Below are 18710 nucleotides of genomic sequence, written 5' to 3'. Positions count from 1 at the left end.
GTATATAATTCCACATGTGTTAATTCATAGTTTTGATGCCTTCATAGTCATGAAAATAAAGAAAACTCTTTGAATGAGAAGGTGTGTCCAAACCTTTGGTCTGTACTGTACCTTCCATCAATGACGGCCTCTTGCGCCTTCCTACAGGGCGCTGTTGCTTCATCTGTAAAAATTTGAGGGTAAAAACATAACGTTGCACGACTGCACTGAAAGGGTGCGAAGTGCTGTTAGAATGTGTAACTTGACCCCCGACCTGCGGGCAGAGGTTGCGTTGGGGGCTCTAGAGGGTCAGACGGACAATGATGGTAAGGCCTGAATGAGAGAGAGACACCCTAGAGAAAATATTCTCCCTGCTGTAGAGAGCCCGGGGGAAGGCATACTAAAGTAGTACAGTTGCGAAGCCACTTCTTCAACCGACCACAGCGAGATGGCGAGACCCTGATGCAGTACTTCAATGCCCTACAGGAGACGCTAAATGAAATACAGCGGCAAGACCCAAAGGCCATGGGAGCCTTCCGGTAGGTGGACCGGCTACTACGAGACCAGTTCATAGTGGGGCTCTCTAACAAGTTTTTACAGGACAAATTGCAAGACATGACCTGGCGACGCCCGACATGACATTCTACAGTGTCTACCTAGCCGCTGTGGAGAGAGAGGAAGAGCACATGCCTGTGGAGGCAAGAGTAGTGAGTAGAATCCATGCTGCAGGAGGTCGGTCTGCATCTGAAGACTCAGAGTCCTTAAAGAATGTGGTCCAGGCCCTGCGGACAGAATTGAGAGAACTTTGGCTGGAAGTGTACCAGATGAAGACAGGATTACTCTGGCATCCGAAAATGACCCCAGCACCCTGCGCCACTTCACCCAGCATAACTCAGGTGCGGAGGCTCGTCAAAAGAGGGCCCCTTTGCTGGTCTTGTCGACAGTATGGCCATATGGCCAGAGCGTGCCCAGAACAGATGAAGTCTGAGACGACGTTAAACTTCCGACCGCCGCAGTAGCTGGGTGTCCTGCGACGGTACACCAGAAGCTAAGCCATATGCGTGAGGAACACGACCTGTATGCCAGCAGCCCCGTTATGGAAGCCGAGTTGGAAGGCCAGAAGGTACGCTGCCTAGTTGATACAGGGTCGGAATGCACCCTTATGCCTCTGGAGTTCTTCGAAAGACACTTTGGACATATGATGGAGCCGGAAGATGGGAGCGTCATCAGGCTGACGGCTGCCAATGACAGAGAGATGGACATACGAGGGATAGTCTGGATGCAGGTCTGACTGTTTGGGAAAGACGTCGGCAAGAAGGGGGTCGTGCTGGTGGACCATTCATCCCGGAGAGGGAGGGACGTGACACTAGGTATGAACGTGCTGAGCGACCTAGACCATCAACTCTATGACAAAGAAGGGCTGAAGTATTGGCAACAGGCCACCATACACCGGCCGACCCCAAAGGTTCTACAGCAGATGGTGATGAGCTGTAGTCTGCAAAAGAGCAACATGTCTGGTCGGCCCATTGGACACGTGAAGGTGCCGCGAAGGACCCTGGTAAAGATCCCACCTCGACACGAACAAATATTGATGCCGCCGGTGGGGGCTGGACGACAACTAAATGGACTGAAGGTCCTGATCAGCCCGCTTACCAAGAGGAAATGCAGACTCGCCCACTGGTAGCCTGGGCCCTCACTATTGTGAAGGATGGATGTGTACCTGTACGCTGTCTCAGTGTTGAAGACTGTGAGTTAACCGTTCCCGGGAATACCTTGCTGGCAAAAGTTTATGTGTCCGAAGGGGATATCCTTTGACGAAGGAGCTTCACGGTATAGCCAGACAGGAGATTAGCCTGCACCTATTCTTTAGAATCATGGCTTGGATGGGGGTGGACTGCAAGACCCTGACTCCAGTACAACAGAAGTTGCTGTAAGACACCCTTTGGGAATTTCAGGAGGCATTCTCAAGACATGATGAGGACTTCAGGTGTGCTTCCGCCATCGAACACGAAATTCCCACCGGCGATGCTGCACCAATCAGGGAATGTTACCGGCAAATCCCACCTAAAATGTAACAGAAGGTGAAGGATATGGTGGCCAGCATGTTGGAAAACTGGGTGATCCAGGAGAGTCAAAGTCCTTGGGCTGCTTCAGTAGTGATGGTGCGGAAGAAAGATGGGAGTCTCCGGTTCTGTATGGATTATCAGAAGCTGAATGCCCAGACTGTCCGGGATGCCTACCCCCTTCCGCGGATTGAGGAGTCGTTGTCCGCCCTGAGTCATGCGAAGTTCTTCTCGACTCTTGACCTGGCCAGTGGGTATTGGCAGGTACCGGTGGCCAAGAAGGACAAAGCAAAGACAGCCTTCATCCTACCTATGGGACTCTACGAGTTCAACCGGATGCCGTTTGGCCTGTCCAATGCTGCTCCTATGTACAAGACTATAACTACTATAATACTGCCCCTATGTACAGGAATATAACTGCTATAATATACTGTAGCTGCTCCACAATCTGTATTTGGAAGCGGTAGAGGTTGAATAATTCTCCTTCGGTCCCCTATATAGCAGCAGACACATTAGACCTGATGTGTTGTCAGATCCGGGTGCGACTTGTGGCATCGCCTCCGGGTGACTTTTTGGGTGCTGTGCTGGTGGGGTGGCATGTGGTGAAGTCTGGACTTCCAGTTAGTAGGCGCATGGATGAGCCTGAGATTCTGGCGGTATTACAGATGAGATGACTCCTGGGTGGCAATCTCTTCAGGCTCACAATCTGCTAAGCTTTCCAAATTACCTGCCATGTGCGGCTCAGATACCTCATCATCCCATGTAAGCCGCTTAGGATGACAACCGGGGGATTCACGAGCGGGACGACGCCCAACCGCTCCTATTAATGCTACCTAAGTCTCCCTACAATACCGCTGAGGATGACTATGCATCTGTCACATCCAGAGCTGCGGTGACACTTCTGCTGTGCTGTCACCTCCTATGCATCAGTCACATCCAGAGCTGCTGTGACATTTCTGCTGTGCCGTCACCTCCTATGCATCAGTCACATCCAGAGCTGCGGTGACATTTCTCCTGTGCTGTCACCTCCTGAGCATCAGTCACATCCAGAGCTGCAGTGATATTTCTGCTGTGCTATCACCGTCTATTCCTCAGTCACATCCAGAGCTGCGGTGACATTTCTGCTGTGCTATCACCATCTATTCCTCATTCACTTCCAGAGCTGCAGCGACATTTCTGCTGTGCCATTACCTCCTATGCATCAGTCACATCCAGAGCTGCTGTGACTTTTCTGTTGTGTCGTCACCTCCTATGCATCAGTCACATCCAGAGCTGCTGTGACATTTCTGCTGTGCCGTCACCTCCTATGCATCAGTCACATCCAGAGCTGCGGTGACATTTCTCATGTGCTGTCACCTCCTGAGCATCAGTCACATCCAGAGCTGCAGTGATATTTATGCTGTGCTATCACCGTCTATTCCTCAGTCACATCCAGAGCTGCGGTGACATTTCTGCTGTGCTATCACCATCTATTCCTCAGTCACATCCAGAGCTGCGGTGACATTTCTGCTGTGCCTTCACCTCCTGAGCATCAGTCACATCCAGAGCTGCAGTGACATTTCTGCTGTGCCGTCACCTCCTATGCATCAGTCACATCCAGAGCTGCGGTGACATTTCTCCTGTGCTGTCACATCCTATGCATCAGTCACATCCAGAGCTGCAGTGAAATTTCTGCTGTGCCGTCACCTCCTATGCATCAGTCACATCCAGAGCTGCAGCGACATTTCTGCTGTGCTACCACCGTCTATACCTCAGTCACATCCAGAGCTGCGGTGACATTTCTCCTGTGCCGTTACCTCCTATGCAACAATCACATCCAGAGCTGCGGTGACATTTCTCCTGTGCCGTCACCTCCTATGCATCAGTCACATCCAGAGCTGCAGTGACATTTCTCCTGTGCCGTCACCTCCTATGCATCAGTCACATCCGGAGCTGCGGTGACACTTCTCCTGTGCCATCATGTTTTATAGGAGACAGCCATACTGACTGTGACTGCAACTCTGAATGTGACTAGAGCATAACAGGATGTATAACACTGGGGTCTCTCTCTGGGGTCCACATGAGCCCCCCGATAGCCTCCAGCATTGGTGCCCACCTGATGCCACAATACTCCGAGAAGGTTAATGAAAGCTGAGAACCACCCAGGTGATTGTGGGAAATGCCGGCTCCATTGTGGGGGGATTACGTCCTGAATGGCGGTGACATCTGCAGGTGACACTGAAGATTCCGCTCCATTAACCCTTCCCTGCTCAGGTCTTAGATTGCTAGCTCCTGGTCACGCGACTAATTGCCCCCGTAGGCAGAGAGGTCAGGGCGGATAAAGGGCAGGGGCGTCCACTGACAGTGCTCCCTGTGGCCCTGGGAACTCCTTGGGGGGGGGGGGGGCACTTACTTACTGACCAGCAGCACATGAAGAGTTAATGCTGCTCCTGAGGATTCGGCTCAGCAAGTGATCACTTTAAGGAAGTGCGAAGCAGATACCTCGTCTCCGCAGAACTTCTCACATCTTCATCTGGACATCAGGATGATGGGCGTGCTGCTCCTCCTGACCGCTGCTCTGCTCCTCCGAGGTGAGCGCCAGGACCCCCAATGTGGGGGCAGGGGACGGTGAGGGCCTGATAAATGTATAGGCTGGAGGGTGACCCCCGAGGTGAGCGCCAGGACCCCAGATGTGGGGGGCAGGGGACGGTGAGGGCCTGATAAATGTATGAGCTGGAGGGTGACCCTCCGAGGTGAGCGCCAGGACCCCCGATGTGGGGAAAGGGGACGGTGAGGGCCTGATAAATGTATAGGCTGCAGGGTGACCCCCGAGGTGAGCGCCAGGATCCCCGATGTGGGGGGCAGGGGACGGTGAGGGCCTGATAAATGTATGAGCTGGAGGGTGACCCCCGAGGTGAGCGCCAGGATCCCCGATGTGGGGGGCAGGGGACGGTGAGGGCCTGATAAATGTATGAGCTGGAGGGTGACCCCCGAGGTGAGCATCGGGACCCCCGATGTGGGGGGCAGGGGACGGTGAGGCCTGATAAATGTATAGGCTGAAGGGTGACCCCCCGAGGTGAGCGCCAGGACCACCGATGTGGGGGCAGGGGACGGGGAGGGCATGATAAATGTATGAGCTGGAGTGTGACCCCCCCCCGAGGTGAGCACCAGGACCCCCGATGTGGGGGGCAGGGGACGGTGAGGGCCCAGTAAATGTATGAGATGGAGGGTGACCCCCAAGGTGAGCGTCAGGACCCTCGATGTGGGGGGCAGGGGACGGTAAGGGCCTGATAAATGTATGAGCTGGAGTGTGACCCCCGAGGTATGCGCCAGGACCCCCGATGTGGGGGGCAGGGGACAGTGAGGGCCTGATAAATGGATAGGCTGCAGGGTGACCCCCAAGGTGAGCGCCAGGATCCCCGATGTGGAGGCAGGGGACGGTGAGGGCCTGATAAATGCATAAGCTGGAGGGTGACCCCCGAGGTGAGCGCCAGGACCCCCGATATGGGGGGCAGGGGACAGTGAGGGCATGATAAATGTATAGGCTGGAGGGTGACCCCCAAGGTGAGCGCCAGGATCCCTGATGTGGAGGCAGGGGACGGTGAGGGCCTGATAAATGTATAGGCTGGAGGGTGACCCCCGAGGTGAGCGCCAGGACCACCGATGTGGGGGGCAGGGGACGGTGAGGGCCTGATAAATGTATGAGCTGGAGTGTGAACCCTGAGGTGAGCGCCAGGACCACCGATGTGGGGGGCAGGGGACGGTGAGGGCCTGATAAATGCATAAGCTGGAGGGTGACCCCCGAGGTGAGCGCCAGGACCCCCGATGTGGGGGGCAGGGGACGGTGAGGGCCTGATAAATGTATGAGCTGGAGGGTGACCCCCCGAGGTGAGCGCCAGGACCCCAGATGTGGGGGGCAGGGGACGGTGAGGGCCTGATAAATGTATGAGCTGGAGGGTGACCCCCCGAGGTGAGCGCCAGGACCCCAGATGTGGGGGGCAGGGGATGGTGAGGGCCTGATAAATGCATAAGCTGGAGGGTGACCCCCGAGGTGAGCGCCAGGACCCCAGATGTGGGGGGCAGGGGACGGTGAGGGCCTGATAAATGCATAAGCTGGAGGGTGACCCCCGAGGTGAGCGCCAGGACCACCGATGTGGGGGCAGGGGACGGTGAGGGCCTCATAAATGTATGAGCTGGAGTGTGACCCCCCGAGGTGAGCGCCAGGACCACCGATGTGGGGGCAGGGGACGGTGAGGGCCTTATAAATGTATGAGCTGGAGGGTGACCCCCCGAGGTGAGCGCCAGGACCTCCGATGTGGGGGCAGGGGACAGTGAGGGCCTGATAAATGTATGAGCTGGAGGGTGACCCTCCGAGGTGAGCGCCAGGACCCCCGATGTGGGGGCAGGGGACGGTGAGGGCCCAGTAAATGTATAAGCTGGAGGGTGACCCCCGAGGTTAGCACCAGTTCCCCGATGTGGGGGCAGGGGACGGTGAGAGCCTCATAAATGTATGAGCTGGAGGGTGACCCCCCAAGGTGAGCGCCAGGACCCCGATGTGGGGGGCAGGGGACGGTGAGGGCCTGATAAATGTATGAGCTGGAGGGTGACTCTTCAAGGTGATTGTCAGGACCCCGATGTGGGGGCAGGGGACGGTGAAAGCCTGATAAATGTATGAGCTGGAGGGTGACCCTCCGAGGTGAGCGCTAGGACCACCGATGTGGGGGCAGGGGACGGTGAGGGCCTGATAAATGTATGAGCTGGAGGGTGACCCTCTGAGGTGAGCGCCAGGATCCCCGATGTGGGGGCAGGGGACGGTGAGAGCCCAGTAAATCTATAAGCTGGAGGGTGACTCCCCGAGGTTAGCGCCAGGACCCCCGATGTGGGGGCAGGGGACAGTGAGGGCCTGATAAATGTATGAGCTGGAGGGTGACCCTCCGAGGTGAGCGCTAGGACCCCCGATGTGGGGGCAGGGGACGGTGAGAGCCCAGTAAATGTATAAGCTGGAGGGTGACCCCCGAGGTGAGCGCCAGGACCCCGATGTGGGGGAGGGGGACGGTGAGGGCCTCATAAATGTATGAGCTGGAGGGTGACCCCCCGAGGTTAGCGCCAGGACCCCGATGTGGGGGCAGGGGACGGTGAAGGCCTGATAAATGTATAAGTTGGAGGGTGACTCTTCAAGGTGATTGTCAGGACCCCGATGTGGGGGCAGGGGACGGTGAAGGCCTGATAAATGTATAAGCTGGAGGGTAACCCCCCGAGGTTAGCGCCAGGACCCCGATGTGGGGGCAGGGGACGGTGAGGGCCTGATAAATGTATGAGCTGGAGGGTGACTCTTCAAGGTGTGGCGAAACCAACCTCGCCACTGGGTTTTGGAGAGGCCTGTTTATCAGCCTCTTGCCCCTGGATTATGGGCCATATACTAACTTTTAAACCCCTGAACCTATTCAAGTGAATTTTGGATAGGTTTGTCCCCAAGTTATACTGTTTAAATTGATGTAAGTTATATGTATGGACAATGTAAACTCACAAAGTTGTAACAATTTACAATAAGTGTAACTTGTCAGCTTGGGAGGAATATGCTGGGTGTGTTTCTATTGTGCCATTGTCCCATTGTGTGTTTAAATGGTGATGTCTGTCCTGTTGTCTACACATGTGTATTGGCGATCTCCCTTTGTCCTGAGAGATAATTGGATTGCTCCTCAGGTTGTCTCCGGGACAGAGAGGAGGAAACCATGATGCATTGTGGGGATATGTTGTATCTGTCCTATGTCACAGTCTTCATTCTGGTCCCCTAGGGGCGTGTACACCAGATGGGCTTGGTTGTTTTATACCTCCCTGTGGGCGGACCTGTATTTGCAAACAACTGTAATAAAAACCAGGCTGGGTGTGCCAGCACCTGAGACCACTGCTTGACCCTCAACACGGAGCCTTGTCTCGTTATTGGGGGGATTCGCTGTATGCTGTTAGAGACTGATTGCCAGGAGTGTAAGCTGATTCCTGTTCATCTGCTAGCAGCTATTCGTGAGATTCCAGTTCGGAGTGCAATTTTGTATCCAGTTCGGGAGTTTGGTGTTCTGCAGTAGCTGTGCCTGTCTCTCAGAAAGGGGCTTATCGCCTAAACGGATTTTAACCCCTTGTCTGCTGAAACGGTCCGTTACACAAGGTGACTGTCAGGACCCCGATGTGGGGGCAGGGTACGGTGAGGGCCTGATAAATGTATGAGCTGGAGGGTGACCCCCCGAGGTGAGCGCCAGGACCACCGATGTGGGGGGCAGGGGACGGTGAGGGCCTGATAAATGTATGAGCTGGAGGGTGACCCCCGAGGTTAGCACCAGGACCACCGATGTGGGGGCAGGGGACGGTGAGAACCCATTAAATGTATGAGCTGGAGGGTGACCCCCCGAAGTGAGAGCCAGGACCCCCGTTGTCGGGGGCAGGGGACGGTGAGGGCCCAGTAAATGTATGAGCTGGAGGGTGACCCCCGAGGTTAGCACCAGGACCCCGATGTGGGGGCAAGCGACAGTGAGGGCCTGATAAATGTATGAGCTGGAGGGTGACCCTCCGAGGTGAGCGCCAGGACCCCCGATGTGGGGGCAGGGGACGGTGAGGGCCCAGTAAATGTATAAGCTGGAGGGTGACCCCCGAGGTTAGCACCAGGTCCCCGATGTGGGGGCAGGGGACGGTGAGGACCTCATAAATGTATGAGCTGGAGGGTGACCCCCCGAGGTGAGCGCCAGGACCCCGATGTGGGGGGCAGGGGATGGTGAGGGCCCAGTAAATGTATGAGCTGGAGGGTGACCCCCAGGTTAGCACCAGGTCCCCGATGTGGGGGCAGGGGACGGTGAGGGCCTCATAAATGTATGAGCTGGAGGGTGACCCCCCGAGGTGAGAGCCAGGACCCCGATGTGGGGGCAGGGGACGGTGAGGGCCTGATAAATGTATGAGCTGGAGGGTGACTCTTCAAGGTGATTGTCAGGACCCCGATGTGGGGGGCAGGGGACGGTGAGGGCCTGATAAATGTATGAGCTGGAGGGTGACTCTTCAAGGTGACTGTCAGGACCCCGATGTGGGGCAGGGGACGGTGAGGGCCTGATAAATGTATGAGTTGGAGGGTGACTCTTCAAGGTGATTGTCAGGACCCCGATGTGGGGGCAGGGGACGGTGAAGGCCTGATAAATGTATAAGCTGGAGGGTGACCCCCCGATGTTAGCGCCAGGACCCCCGATGTGGGGGCAGGGGACGGTGAGGGCCTGATAAATGTATGAGCTGGAGGGTGACTCTTCAAGGTGATTGTCAGGACCCCAATGTGGGGGGCAGGGGACGGTGAGGGCCTGATAAATGTATGAGCTGGAGGGTGACTCTTCAAGGTGACTGTCAGGACCCCGATGTGGGGCAGGGGACGGTGAGGGCCTGATAAATGTATGAGCTGGAGGGTGACCCCCCGAGGTTAGCACCAGGACCACCGATGTGGGGGCAGGGGACAGGACCTAATGGCTGAATCATTCACATGTGGAGGTGAAAGAAGGTCAGAGTCCAGTAAATGTATGAGCTGGAGGGTGAGACTTCCAGAGTAATGACGTCCAGATTTCTAATCTTCTCCTCTGATTCGTTTTATCTTTTCTGAATTTAGAGTCCCGAGGAGATTTAACAGCCAAGATCGACATGGTGGGCACGACCGGCTCCATATCCATCAACGCCGGGATCCTCCGCACCAACCTGACCGGCACATGTGGCCCTGTCATTGTCTCCATACATTACTTCCCTGTGTTGTATGGAGCCTCGTGGGACCCATGTACTGAGGAGCTCATTGGTCAGGCTCTTTACAATGTCACCATAAATGAAGTAGGACAAACGGTGGTTGACAGTAAAATGAGATATGACGGGCGGTCGCTGGTTCTCCAGACCTGTGGCCATAGGACATGTGTAAATTTGCAGGACAGTTCTCAGCGGGTGTGGCAGGCCAAGTTCCAATCCTTCATCATCGGGCAGGCGTACTTTGTGCAGTCACTGCTTCAGAACCTGCTCCTCTGTGTTCTGGACCTGGCAATACTTGAAGAACTTCCGACATCCAGCGCCTCCCTGCTGCTCTCCAGCTCCTGTCGCCTCGATGATGCTCACCAGTTCGGCAGCATTGAACTTGGAAGCAGCCACAAGTTGGTCAAGAGTCGGGTTGAGTTGAGCAATGTCACTATAAGGGAATATCTTCTGGTAAAGTACAATGAGAGGTGGGTGTGTGTGGAGCTGAAGACCATAACTCCTAGAGAGGCAGCTGCGGCAATCAGCATGCACGGAGTCAGTGGAAGGTTTACATTCAGACAAGAGTCTCCCTTTCACCCAACTCGAATGACTATTAACCTATGGCAGCTTCGAGGGCGTGCAGGCCACTATGGAATTCACTCTCTGCCCATTCTTCCACGACAGGAGTCCGGGCAGGACGTGTGCACTGCAGCAAACACAGGGAAGCAGTGGGATCCCTTAGATGTCAGCAGTCATTCTACAACTGTTCGGAGTGGTCACAGCTCTTGGCCGGCAGGTGACCTGAGTGGACGTCATGGCACACTTCATGGTTTGAAGAACTTTACAGCCATGCTGATTGACTGGAACTTACCAATGTTTGGTAATAATAGCATTGTTGGCCGCTCTGTAGTCATATATGAGAGCGGCGGATCAGCATGGGTCTGCAGCACTATATGCCTGGAAGGAGATGCCATCAGAGCTACTGCAGTCTTCCGGAAAGGGGTGGTTGGTAGAATCATGTTCTGGCAGGCACAGAACGATCCATACAGTGACCTGACCATATACGTGGAGCTGAGCCATGGTTCAGGTAGTGCTAGTGGGGGTCACAACTGGCACATTCATAGAGTTCCCCTCCAAGATTCAGAGAGCTGCACCAAAGCTGGGGGACACTACAACCCGTTTAATGTGCCTGTCAATGGCAATTATAGTGATGAGTGCAGGTCAACGCGTCCTCTATGGTGTGAGGCTGGAGACTATGCCTCCAAACACCATCCTATCGCCTTCACACCTAGCCCTACCAGATATCTCATTACTGATACTTCCACATCACTCACTGGGCCATATTCTATCATCGGCCGCTCGTTGGTCATCCATGGAGAAGATGGGGCCTCCACACGGGTGGCCTGTACCAACATCCTCCTTCATCACTGCACAGAAGGAAGGACCACTTCTTGGTTTGGTTTTGGCAATGCTTATGGGATGTTGCGCGCCTCACAGGCAACTGACCTGGACCCTACATTGGTTCACTTCACTATCCATGGACTGGGGGGCCATGCAGGGGGGTTACACATTCATGTTCTTCCAGTGAGTGAAACATCAGACAATGCCTGCTCAAACGTTCAGATTAAAGGTCACTTTAACCCTTTCAGCATTGAGGCCTCCACATCTCCAGCAGCAGGAAGCGGCACAGATGACAACTATGAGGTGGGGGACATCAGTGGTCGCCAGGGGTCTTTACTCAACCAAGACAATGTGACCAAACAATACACGGACATGAACTTTCCATTGTCTGGGACACATGGAGTCCTTGGTCGATCACTGGTGATTCACTATGCGAACGGCTCAAGGTAAGTGATGACGTCATGGTGGAGGATAATGGTAAAAAATGGCTGCACAGACTGACCCTGAGGAACCCTACTGCAAAGACAGCAGTTTACTCGGCTAAATGGCAGAGGGCAGTATGAGACAGTGGGGGAGGAGCGGAGCACAGGGCAAATAGACTCCTCGGTGTCCCCCCTCACACATTGTAAGAATGTGTAGGCAGAGAAAAACCACATGACTCTGGTATCAGACCGCCCCTACCCAATACTAACCCATCCTAAACCGCCTATATCCTATACTGACCACATCCTGTACTGCCCCTGACCATACTGACCACATCCTAAACCGCCTAGATCCCATACTGACCACATCCTGTATTGCCCCTGACCATACTGACCACATCCTAAACCACCTAGATCCCATACTGACCACATCCTGTACGGCCCCTGACCATACAGACCACATCCTAAACCGCCTAGATCCCACACTGACCACATCCTGTACTGCCCCTGACCATACTGACCACATCCTGTACGGCCCCTGACCATACAGACCACATCCTAAACCGCCTAGATCCCATACTGACCACATCCTGTACTGCCCCTGACCATACAGACCACATCCTAAACCGCCTAGATCCCATACTGACCACATCCTGTACTGCCCCTGACCATACTGACCACATCCTAAACCACCTAGATCCCATACTGACCACATCCTGTACGGCCCCTGACCATACAGACCACATCCTAAACCGCCTAGATCCCATACTGACCACATCCTGTACTGCCCCTGACCATACAGACCACATCCTAAACCGCCTAGATCCCACACTGACCACATCCTGTATTGCCCCTGACCATACAGACCACATCCTAAACCGCCTAGATCCCATACTGACCACATCCTGTACTGCCCCTGACCATACAGACCACATCCTAAACCGCCTAGATCCCACACTGACCACATCCTGTACTGCCCCTGACCATACTGACCACATCCTGTACTGCCCCTGACCATACAGACCACATCCTAAACCGCCTAGATCCCACACTGACCACATTCTGTACTGCCCCTGACCATACTGACCACATCCTAAACCGCCTAGATCCCATACTGAACACATCCTGTACGGCCCCTGACCATACAGACCACATCCTAAACTGCCTAGATCCCATACTGACCACATCCTGTACGGCCCCTGACCATACAGACCACATCCTAAACCGCCTAGATCCCATACTGACCACATCCTGTACTGCCCCTGACCATACAGACCACATCCTAAACCGCCTAGATCCCACACTGACCACATCCTGTATTGCCCCTGACCATACAGACCACATCCTAAACCGCCTAGATCCCATACTGACCACATCCTGTACTGCCCCTGACCATACAGACCACATCCTAAACCGCCTAGATCCCACACTGACCACATCCTGTACTGCCCCTGACCATACTGACCACATCCTGTACTGCCCCTGACCATACAGACCACATCCTAAACCGCCTAGATCCCACACTGACCACATTCTGTACTGCCCCTGACCATACTGACCACATCCTAAACCGCCTAGATCCCATACTGAACACATCCTGTACGGCCCCTGACCATACAGACCACATCCTAAACTGCCTAGATCCCATACTGACCACATCCTGTACTGCCCCTGACCATACAGACCACATCCTAAACCGCCTAGATCCCACACTGACCACATCCTGTACTGCCCCTGACCATACAGACCACATCCTAAACCGCCTAGATCCCATACTGACCACATCCTGTACTGCCCCTGACCATACTGACCACATCCTAAACCGCCTAGATCCCACACTGACCACATCCTGTACTGCCCCTGACCATACAGACCACATCCTAAACCGCCTAGATCCCATACTGACCACATCCTGTATTGCCCCTGACCATACAGACCACATCCTAAACCGCCTAGATCCCATACTGACCACATCCTGTACTGCCCCTGACCATACAGACCACATCCTAAACCGCCTAGATCCCACACTGACCACATCCTGTACTGCCCCTGACCATACAGACCACATCCTAAACCGCCTAGATCCCATACTGACCACATCCTGTACTGCCCCTGACCATACTGACCACATCCTGTACTGCCCCTGACCATACAGACCACATCCTAAACCGCCTAGATCCCACACTGACCACATTCTGTACTGCCCCTGACCATACTGAACACATCCTGTACGGCCCCTGACCATACAGACCACATCCTAAACTGCCTAGATCCCATACTGACCACATCCTGTACTGCCCCTGACCATACAGACCACATCCTAAACCGCCTAGATCCCACACTGACCACATCCTGTACTGCCCCTGACCATACAGACCACATCCTAAACCGCCTAGATCCTATACTGACCACATCCTGTACTGCCCCTGACCATACTGACCACATCCTGTACTGCCCCTGACCATACAGACCACATCCTAAACCGCCTAGATCCCACACTGACCACATCCTGTACTGCCCCTGACCATACAGACCACATCCTAAACCGCCTAGATCCCACACTGACCACATCCTGTACTGCCCCTGACCATACTGACCACATCCTAAACCGCCTAGATCCCACACTGACCACATCCTGTACTGCCCCTGACCATACAGACCACATCCTAAACCACTTAGATCCCACACTGACCACATCCTGTACAGCCCCTGACCATACAGACCACATCCTAAACCGCCTAGATCCTATACTGACCACATCCTGTACTGCCCCTGACCATACTGACCACATCCTAAACCGCCTAGATCCCATACTGACCACATCCTGTACTGCCCCTGACCATACTGACCACATCCTAAACCACCTAGATCCCATAACGACCACATCCTGTACGGCCCCTGACCATACAGACCACATCCTAAACCGCCTAGATCCCATACTGACCACATCCTGTACTGCCCCTGACCATACTGACCACATCCTGTACTGCCCCTGACCATACAGACCACATCCTAAACCGCCTAGATCCCATACTGACCACATCCTGTACTGCCCCTGACCATACTGACCACATCCTGTACTGCCCCTGACCATACAGACCACATCCTAAACCACCTAGATCCCACACTGACCACATCCTGTACTGCCCCTGACCATACAGACCACATCCTAAACCGCCTAGATCCCATACTGACCACATCCTGTATTGCCCCTGACCATACTGACCACATCCTAAACCACCTAGATCCCATACTGACCACATCCTGTACGGCCCCTGACCATACAGACCACATCCTAAACCGCCTAGATCCCATACTGACCACATCCTGTACTGCCCCTGACCATACAGACCACATCCTAAACCGCCTAGATCCCATACTGACCACATCCAGTACTGCCCCTGACCATACTGACCACATCCTGTACTGCCCCTGACCATAGAGACCACATCCTAAACCGCCTAGATCCCACACTGACCACATCCTGTACTGCCCCTGACCATACAGACTACATCCTAAACCGCCTAGATCCCATACTGACCACATCCTGTACGGCCCCTGACCATACAGACCACATCCTAAACCGCCTAGATCACATACTGACCACATCCTGTACTGCCCCTGACCATACAGACCACATCCTAAACCGCCTAGATCCCACACTGACCACATCCTGTACTGCCCCTGACCATACAGACCACATCCTAAACCGTCTAGATCCCATACTGACCACATCCTGTACTGCCCCTGACCATACAGACCACATCCTAAACCGCCTAGATCCCACACTGACCACATCCTGTACTGCCCCTGACCATACAGACCACATCCTAAACCGCCTAGATCCCACACTGACCACATCCTGTACTGCCCCTGACCATACTGACCACATCCTGTACGGCCCCTGACCATACAGACCACATCCTAAACCGCCTAGATCCCATACTGACCACATCCTGTACTGCCCCTGACCATACAGAACACATCCTAAACCGCCTAGATCCCACACTGACCACATCCTGTACTGCCCCTGACCATACAGACCACATCCTAAACCGCCTAGATCCCAGAACTGACCACATCCTGTACTGCCCCTGACCATACTGACCACATCCTGTACTGCCCCTGACCATACAGACCACATCCTAAACCGCCTAGATCCCACACTGACCACATCCTGTATTGCCCCTGACCATACTGACCACATCCTGTACTGCCCCTGACCATACAGACCACATCCTAAACCGCCTAGATCCCATACTGACCACATCCTGTACTGCCCCTGACCATACTGACCACATCCTGTATTGCCCCTGACCATACTGACCACATCCTGTACTGCCCCTGACCATACTGACCACATCCTAAACCGCCTAGATCCCACACTGACCACATCCTGTACTGCCCCTGACCATACAGACCACATCCTAAACCGCCTAGATCCCACCCTGACCACATCCTGTACTGCCCCTGACCATACAGACCACATCCTAAACCGCCTAGATCCCACACTGACCACATCCTGTACTGCCCCTGACCATACTGACCACATCCTAAACCGCCTAGATCCCACACTGACCACATCCTGTACTGCCCCTGACCATACAGACCACATCCTAAACCGCCTAGATCCCACCCTGACCACATCCTGTACTGCCCCTGACCATACAGACCACATCCTAAACCGCCTAGATCCCACACTGACCACATCCTGTACTGCCCCTGACCATACAGACCACATCCTAAACCGCCTAGATCCCACACTGACCACATCCTGTACTGCCCCTGACCATACTGACCACATCCTAAACCGCCTAGATCCCACACTGACCACATCCTGTACTGCTCCTGCCCATACAGACCACATCCTAAACCGCCTAGATCCCACACTGACCACATCCTGTACTGCCCCTGACCATACAGACCACATCCTAAACCGCCTAGATCCCATACTGACCACATCCTGTACTGCCCCTGACCATACAGACCACATCCTAAACCGCCTAGATCCTATACTGACCACATCCTGTACTGCCCCTGACCATACTGACCACATCCTAAACCGCCTAGATCCCATACTGACCACATCCTGTACTGCCCCTGACCATACAGACCACATCCTAAACCGCCTAGATCCCACACTGACCACATCCTGTACTGCCCCTGACCATACAGACCACATCCTAAACCGCATAGATCCTATACTGACCACATCCTGTACTGCCCCTGACCATACTGACCACATCCTGTACGGCCCCTGACCATACAGACCACATCCTAAACCGCCTAGATCCCATACTGACCACATCCTGTTCTGCCCCTGACCATACAGACCACATCCTAAACCGCCTAGATCCCACACTGACCACATCCTGTACTGCCCCTGACCATACAGACCACATCCTAAACCACCTAGATCCCACACTGACCACATCCTGTACTGCCCCTGACCATACAGACCACATCCTAAACCGCCTAGATCCCACACTGACCACATCCTGTACTGCCCCTGACCATACAGACCACATCCTAAACCGCCTAGATCCCATACTGACCACATCCTGTACTGCCCCTGACCATACTGACCACATCCTGTACTGCCCCTGACCATACAGACCACATCCTAAACCGCCTAGATCCCACACTGACCACATCCTGTACTGCCCCTGACCATACAGACCACATCCTAAACCACCTAGATCCCACACTGACCACATCCTGTACTGCCCCTGACCATACAGACCACATCCTAAACCGCCTAGATCCCATACTGACCACATCCTGTATTGCCCCTGACCATACTGACCACATCCTAAACCGCCTAGATCCCATACTGACCACATCCTGTACTGCCCCTGACCATACAGACCACATCCTAAACCGCCTAGATCCCATACTGACCACATCCTGTACGGCCCCTGACCATACAGACCACATCCTAAACCGCCTAGATCCCACACTGACCACATCCTGTGCTGCCCCTGACCATACTGACCACATCCTGTACGGCCCCTGACCATACAGACCACATCCTAAACCGCCTAGATCCCATACTGACCACATCCTGTACTGCCCCTGACCATACAGAACACATCCTAAACCGCCTAGATCCCATACTGACCACATCCTGTACTGCCCCTGACCATACTGACCACATCCTAAACCGCCTAGATCCCATACTGACCACATCCTGTACTGCCCCTGACCATACAGACCACATCCTAAACCGCCTAGATCCCATACTGACCACATCCTGTACGGCCCCTGACCATACAGACCACATCCTAAACCGCCTAGATCCCACACTGACCACATCCTGTACTGCCCCTGACCATACAGACCACATCCTAAACCGCCTAGATCCCACACTGACCACATCCTGTACTGCCCCTGACCATACAGACCACATCCTAAACCGCCTAGATCCCACACTGACCACATCCTGTACTGCCCCTGACCATACTGACCACATCCTAAACCGCCTAGATCCCACACTGACCACATCCTGTACTGCTCCTGCCCATACAGACCACATCCTAAACCGCCTAGATCCCACACTGACCACATCCTGTACTGCCCCTGACCATACAGACCACATCCTAAACCGCCTAGATCCCATACTGACCACATCCTGTACTGCCCCTGACCATACAGACCACATCCTAAACCGCCTAGATCCTATACTGACCACATCCTGTACTGCCCCTGACCATACTGACCACATCCTAAACCGCCTAGATCCCATACTGACCACATCCTGTACTGCCCCTGACCATACAGACCACATCCTAAACCGCCTAGATCCCACACTGACCACATCCTGTACTGCCCCTGACCATACAGACCACATCCTAAACCGCATAGATCCTATACTGACCACATCCTGTACTGCCCCTGACCATACTGACCACATCCTGTACGGCCCCTGACCATACAGACCACATCCTAAACCGCCTAGATCCCATACTGACCACATCCTGTTCTGCCCCTGACCATACAGACCACATCCTAAACCGCCTAGATCCCACACTGACCACATCCTGTACTGCCCCTGACCATACAGACCACATCCTAAACCACCTAGATCCCACACTGACCACATCCTGTACTGCCCCTGACCATACAGACC

The 18710-nt window shown here is 54.3% G+C and overlaps 1 protein-coding gene across 4 annotated transcripts in view; it reads left to right on the top strand.

Moving 5' to 3' along the window:
- The first annotated feature begins 4549 nt into the window (after nt 1–4549).
- The window catches only part of LOC121008312, a 92496-nt gene continuing 78335 nt past the window's right edge, over nt 4550–18710 (top strand). For 2 of the 4 annotated variants that reach the window (XM_040440767.1, XM_040440764.1), the window contains exons 1-2: nt 4550–4612; nt 9652–11605. In XM_040440767.1, coding sequence (XP_040296701.1) covers nt 4567–4612; nt 9652–11605 — 2000 coding nt within the window. In that variant the 5' untranslated portion in view covers nt 4550–4566. Of the gene's footprint in view, nt 4613–8301; nt 8346–9469; nt 9547–9651; nt 11606–18710 lie in introns of those variants that run through there. The other 2 variants (XM_040440765.1, XM_040440766.1) reach the window with 2 other exon arrangements.

Source organism: Bufo bufo, chromosome 7 (assembly GCF_905171765.1).
Source record: "Bufo bufo chromosome 7, aBufBuf1.1, whole genome shotgun sequence".
Lineage (NCBI taxonomy): Eukaryota > Metazoa > Chordata > Amphibia > Anura > Bufonidae > Bufo > Bufo bufo.
This window is presented reverse-complemented; position numbering and strand designations above follow the sequence as displayed.